Genomic DNA, 6951 nt, shown 5'->3' on the forward strand with positions numbered 1-6951 from the left:
GGTCCCTGATGCTTTGCTAAGCTTGTTCTAAGTAGGTGCCCCAGACCACTGAGCCATCTCTCCAGCCCCCAAAGGACTTTCTGTAAGAAGTGTGGCAAGCATCAGCCTCACAAAGTAACCCAATATAAGAAGTTCAAGGGGGCCGACCAGATAGCTCAGCAGACTAAAGCCCCTGCTTAGGCAGGCTCAGCAACCTAGGTTCATCCCAGGCTGGATTCCGGGCATGCTGTGCCAGTCCCACCACCGCCCCCCTACCCCTACCCCCGGGGCAAGTTGAGACAAGGTGACAGACTAGGTGTGGTGGCCCATCTGTAATCCCAGTGCTTGGGAGGCTGAAAACAGGAGAGTCTGGTCTGTGTAGTAAGACCGCGTAGCCCCTGTACTAAATACATTTAAAAGGGGGGGCGGGCAAGGATTCCCTGTATGCCTAAGTAAAGAGGCACTGCAGTTGGAAACAGAATGACTACGGTGGGCAGATGAAACTCATTTTCTGCAAGAAGGCTAAAATGACAAAGAAGATTTGCTGAGGCTTGAATGTGTGATGCCTACCTACAGATCGAAGAGAATGCTGGCCTCTAAGAGATGCAAGCACTTCAAACTGGGAGGAGACAAGAAGAGAAAGGGCCAGTTGACCCAGTTCTAACCTCGTGCTTAACTTTATTTTATTTGGCGGAACTGGAGATTGAACTCAGGCCCCTGCGCTTGCCAGGCAAGCGCTTATTCCACTGAGCCATTCGTGCTTAACTTTAAAGCAAAATGTTGGGGCTGGGGAGATGGCTCAGTAGAATAAGCGCTTGCCTGGCAAGCTCAGGGGCCTGAGTTCAATCCCCGGTTCTGCCAAAAAATTAAATTAAATTAAATTAAATTAAATTAAATTAAAGCAAAATGTTGAAGCTATAGGAAGATTAGCTATAGCAAAATAAATGCAAGTAACCAAATGTAGTAACCACACCAAAAAAAAAAAAAATTGAGAGACGAACTCTGGACAGACAGACCTCAGTTTGATTTTTTTTTTTTTTTTAAATATATTTAGTACAGGGTCTCACTACACAGATTGGACGCATAGTGATTCTCCTGTTTTCAGCCTTCCAAGCACTAGGATTACAGGCATGTGCCATGCCCAGTCTCAATAGCGGTCTCAGTGCACCCTGGGGACCAGGCCAGCACTGCACATGGGATGAACCCTGATTCCTGCGTCTGTCTAAGCAGGTACTTTAATCCGCTGAGCTATCTGGCTGGCCTTCAGACCTCAGTTTGAATCCTTGCTTTGGTCTTAAGTGCATGACTGTAAGTTATGTGACTTCTCTAAGGCACAATTTTTTGACATGTAAATTAAAATAATGCTATTGATATTATAGGGGTTTTTGATAAAGTGAAATATAAAAAGCCCACGATAGTATTTGGCATATAGTGGTGATCAGTAAACAAAAATAAAAATGAGATCCTTGCCAGGTGTGGTGGGACATATCTATAATCCCAGTATTCAGGAGGCTGAGGCAGGAGGAGCCCCTCAAGTTTGAGACCAGCCTAGGTATGTAGTGAGTTCAAAGGCGGTCTGAACTACATAATTTCATTTCTTTCTTTCTTTTTTCCTTTTTTTTTTGCAGAACCGGGGATTGAACTCAGATCCTTGAGTTTGTCAGTCAAGAGCTTATCCTGTTGAGCCATCTCCCCGGCCCCAGAACTACATAATTTAAAAAAAAAAGAAAAAGAAAGAGGAAAGAGTCCTTAATGCTATTGTATTGAGCCCAAAGTGTAAAATACCTAATTATTTTCCTCAAGAGTTTTTATCCTACAGCTCAAACCTGTCAGCCTGGTATGTAGCACCTCCCCAACCCTAAAGAGTATGAGTTTGGCTCATTGTCTGTCTTATTTTACAGGCAGGCCCAATGCCCAAACACATTGCATTCATAATGGATGGGAACCGTCGCTATGCCAAAAAGTGCCAGGTGGAGCGGCAAGAGGGCCACTCACAGGGCTTCAACAAGCTGGCTGAGGTGGGTGTGAGGTGGCACAATCTAAAGTGAACAGTCCGTGAAGAATTCAATTATGGCTGGAAAATGAGGCCCTGAATTTGTTGTGGCTTGAAAAAATTTTAATAGCTCTTTCTCTGTTCTATTGCTTGCTTGCTAAGTATTGATCTCATGTTGACATTAATAAAATTGTCCAGTGAATCATCACAGAATATTAAAATGAAATTTCCACTTCAAATTACCTTAGTAAATTATTAGTTTTTATTATTCTGTACCTCACCCAGTGCATATAGTATGTCCTGCATGACAACACTTATAGAATTGCCTCTGTAGTTCACATAACTTCATTTGACATTTTGACAGCTATTTTTCTAAGCTCTATATCCATTTTAACTGTAAATTTTATCATGGGTATCTGATATAATTTCAACTTTCATGGAACATTATAAATGTCAGAAAAAGGACTGATTTAAAAGAAAACAGAGCTAATTTAAGATAAACTTATTTTTTATTAGTATATGTTTGTAGGAGGATAAATTTTTAGAAGTGACATTTCTGGAGCAAAGGTTTGATGCCTAATAGTCCTACTTTGCCTAGGCTGAGAAGTGTCTCAGGATGCCTTTTAGTGCTAAGCTGGGGAAAGTCCCAGGCCAGCTGGAATATTAGTCTTCATAAAAGTCATGAACATTTGATGATTTCAGTGCATATTACATGGAGGGAAATATTACATTTAACAATAGAATGGCGTATGACAAGTCTTGGTGAAGCTTTTAATTTTCTCCTAGTACTAGGGATTGAACCCAGGGCTCTGAATTATATCCCAGTTGTTTATTTGTGGACAAGGTCTTGCTAAATCACTTAAATTGCCCAGGATGGGTTTAAATTTGTGTTCCTACTGTCTCATCCTCTCAGAGATTATAGGTTTGCACCATGACACCCAATTTAAACTAACTTCCTTTGGTGCTGGGGATTGAGTCCAGGTCCTTATGTGTGCTAAGTGCTCATTCCACCAAGAGCTACACCCCTAGCCCTTTATGAAAAGAACTTTCAGAAGAATGGAAATAAAGTCTGTAGCCCTTAGGCACAAGCACATGCCCCAATTACATGGCAGTAATACTTTTTTTTACCTTAAGAAATTGGTAGATAGCTTCTCTCTTGCATACTGTAGAAATCTTTTTTGACCTCTGGTTCTCTTTGTTAACTAAGAGGCAGTTTTGCATAGAGTTTGTAAGCTTAAATTCTGAAATCACTTAGATCTCATTGGTATAGACAAAGTGCTTTTTTGTGTTTTTGAGACAGGATCTTGCTATGTACTTCAGGCTGGCCTCAAGCTTTCAGTGATCCTCCTGCTTCAGCCTCCTGAATGCTGGCATTAACAAGCATGTTCCACCATGCCTGGCTTGGATATAGTTGTTAACCTCTTGTAAAGAAAAAAAAAAAAAAAACCTCATTACCACTCTCGTCCTACTACTTCCTGGCTTTGTGGCCTGTAATGGTTTGTTTTGGTTTTTTGGTACTGGGAATTAGACTCAGCACTTTGTCCTTTCTGTTTTGTTTTGTTTTTGGTGCTGAGGACTGAACCCAGGGCTTCCAGCTTGCTAGGCGAGCGTTCTGCTGAGCCAAATCCCCAGGCCCTGGACTTTGTCCTTGTTAGGCAGGCACTTGTGCCCAGTGAGCTGTATCCTTCGCTTGGCTTGTAGTAATTTATGCAGGTTTCTTTTGCCTCAGTTTCTTTTTTTCTTTTCTTTTTTCTTTTTTTTTTGGTGGCTGGCTCAGCCTGCCCTGGGGGTGGGGCTGGCACGGCATGTGGTGCCAGGGATCAAACTGCAGTCCCTGTGCTTGCCTAAGCTTGCCTAAGCAGGAGCTTTAGACCGCTGAGCTATCTCGCTGGCCCCTTGCCTCAGTTTCTTCATCTAAGACAATGTTAGCAACATGTATTTTGAGAGATTAATGTGAAGATTAAGTAATATGGCATAATGGAAAGCATTTGGCATAGGGCTTGACCTTAACAAAGTGCTCAAAAAATTTAACTTTTGTTAGTAATAACAGTGGGTTCTGACTCAGATGAGTGATTCAAAGGAGCTGTCTTATAAGGATTGTAGAATCTGAGCTTAGGCCAGGCATGGTGACACATACCTGTAATCTTAGTACTCTAAGATATTGAGATAGGAGTTTTATGAGTTCAAGGACAGGCTGGGCTGCACAAGGAATTCAGGGAAAGTGTGGACTACATAGTGAGATCCTATCTCAAACAGCCTTACTCCCCTCCCCAAAGAACCAGTATTAGTGGACTTATTGACATGTATATCTGTCTGTTAAAGGATTAGAGAGGTAGCTCTAAAGTGTGGGGTTTTGGTTCCATTTAAATGTCTTTTGTCCTCTACCTTTAATCTTCAGCTCTCCACCTCAACATTGTTATTCTCAGTTTCAGGTTCTCCACCTAACATTAGTGGTACTAGGTTGGAGCAACTCCAAAAAGCTGAGTATGAGGGGTTTTTTTAAGAGTGTGTTGGGGATCAAACCCAAGGCCTTGCACATGCAAAGGAAGCCCTCTACCACTGAGCTACATGTCCAGTATGGTTTTAAGAAACCAAGGATATAGCTAAGTGACACAGTGCCTGCCTGGCAAGCACAGTGTCTTGAGTTAAATTCCCAGTACCCACACACATTAAGGAAAAAAATTAAGTTGAAGTATGACCTATTTCATACAGTGAAATATAAATTTGGGGTTTGGACAGTTGCATTCATTTATCTGACCTTTACCCACATCAAGATACTAAAGCAGGGTGGCTGGGGAAATAGCTCAGTAGAATAAGCACTTGCCTGGCAAGCACAAGGGCCTGAGTTCAATTCCTGGTTCTGCAAAAAAAAAAAAAAAAAAAAAAAAAAGATACTGAAGCATTCTCCACAGGTTCCTTTGTTACCCCTTCACAGTCAATCCCTGTTCTGCCCCCTCCTCTTGCCAAGCAACCAGTGTTTTGATTTCTGTAAGTGATTTGTTTTCCGTGTTCTAGAACTTCATATAGTGAAACCATGTGGTAAAATTGCAGACTTTTGGCATGATTCTTCAACTCTCAGAGCCTATTTTATAATCTATAAAGTAGACATGGAACTCATAATGCCACTTTTAAGTGATTGAAAAATCAAGTGAAATAATGGGGGTTTTTGAGGGGTGGGTGATGGGGATTGAACCAGGACCTTGTGGAAATGATGTATTTGAAAAACCTTTATTGGCGACACTTGTCCGATCCAGTGTTACTTTTATTCTTATCACCCTTGAAGCTGGATGTAGTGGTGCATACTTGTAATCCGACCACACAGGAGACTGAGGCAGGAAGATTACCACAAGTTGGAGGCCAGTCTGGATTACCTAGTGAGTTATAGTTCCTGAACTACACAGTGAGCGCATGTCTCAAAAAACAAACAAACTTTACCAGCCTCTTAGACTCCCAGGATAATGCAGTTATGCTTTAATTATATCTTATATTCTTACATGGTTTGTTAGCCACTTGGTGGGAGATGGGTTATAATAAGGAGACTTAGGCCCTTGGAGATTAAATGATTTGCCTGTTTCATAACAAGTCCATGATTTAATCAGGGGCTAGAACCTAGGTCTTTATGTTCTTTTTTTTTTTTTTATTATTTTATTTATGCGTGTGTGTGTGTGTGTGTGTGTGTGGCCAGCTCAGCCCACCAGGGGGCGGGGCTGGCTGGCATGTGGTGCTGGGGGATTGAACCGAGGTCCCTGTGCTTTGCGAAGCTTGTTCTAAGTAGGTGCTTTAGACCACTGAGCCATCTCACCAGCCCGGTCTTTATGTTCTTAAGTGAAGAGTTCCTTCCACAATGGAATCAGTATAGTGGTATTCACTAAAATCACATTTTTCAGTTTCTTCCTATTTAATTATTCTGACATATATAAGAACTGATATGATTCTAGCTTTTCCCAGGTTTGGATAGAAGAAAAGTCAGTCTTCCACCTGCAACTCTGAATATGGTAAAAGAATCTCTTCCTGGGCCGGGGAGATGGCTCAGTGGAATAAGCGCTTCCCTGGCAAGCCCAAGGGCCTGAGTTCAACCCCCGGTTCCACCAAAAAAAAAAAAAAGAATCTCTTCCTTCCTTCCTGTTCTCCTTGTACTGACCTCTTTGCCTTCTCTCCTGTCAGACTCTGCGTTGGTGTTTGAACCTGGGCATCCTAGAGGTGACAGTCTACGCGTTCAGCATTGAGAACTTCAAACGTTCCAAGAATGAGGTTGACGGGATACTGGATCTGGCTCGAGAGAAATTTAGCTACTTGATGAAGGAACAGTAAGATGCTGTCCAAGGAGAAAATGTGTTCTTCCACCACCTTCAGCCATTCTCTAGTCCTCACAGCTCTTATCTAGGGCTTATTTGAAGCATTCCAAATCCCTTGAGTTTTAGAACTCTTGGGCAAGTATTAGAAATGCAAGTCAATTATACTTTGTTTTTTTTCTTTCTCTCTTTCCCTCTCCCCTCCTTTCCATTTCCTTCCCTGTCCCCCCACTTCCTGTACCAGGGATTGAATCCAAGGTCTCACATGCTAAACAAGCCCTCTGCCACTGTGATACATCAGCAAGCCTTTGTTTTGTTTCCCTTAATTTTGAAACAGATTCTTGCTAACTTGTATAGGCTAACCTTAAATTTGGGTCTTTCTGAGTAGCTGGGATTGGAGTTCTGTGCCACCACACCTGACTGACTTCTTTCTTTTTTTGGAGCAGTGCATGTATTTGCGAATACTGAGACATTTGATAGGATTTAAATATAGCCAGTCTCAAAAATAAAACCAAGTATTAACATATCTTCATACATTTCTTTGCTTTTATCTTGGCAGAGCAGATTTGAGAGGAACAACATACAGTGAAATAAATTTCTTAGTTGGCCCACCTCTGATAAAATATCTACCCCAGGGGCTGGAGAGATGGCTCAGTGGTCTAAAGCACCTATTTAGAACAAGCTTAG

The 6951-nt window shown here is 41.9% G+C and overlaps 1 protein-coding gene across 2 annotated transcripts in view; it reads left to right on the top strand.

The window, feature by feature from the left end:
- Positions 1-6951, top strand: part of Dhdds (dehydrodolichyl diphosphate synthase subunit) — a 37572-nt gene that overhangs the window by 4990 nt on the left and 25631 nt on the right. For both annotated transcript variants that reach the window (XM_004642841.2, XM_004642840.2), the window contains exons 3-4: positions 1881-1997; positions 6137-6279. In XM_004642841.2, coding sequence (XP_004642898.1) covers positions 1881-1997; positions 6137-6279 — 260 coding nt within the window. The remainder of the gene's footprint in view (positions 1-1880; positions 1998-6136; positions 6280-6951) is intronic.

The sequence above is a fragment of the Octodon degus genome, unplaced genomic scaffold, assembly GCF_000260255.1.
Source record: "Octodon degus isolate 3935 unplaced genomic scaffold, OctDeg1.0 scaffold00163, whole genome shotgun sequence".
Lineage (NCBI taxonomy): Eukaryota > Metazoa > Chordata > Mammalia > Rodentia > Octodontidae > Octodon > Octodon degus.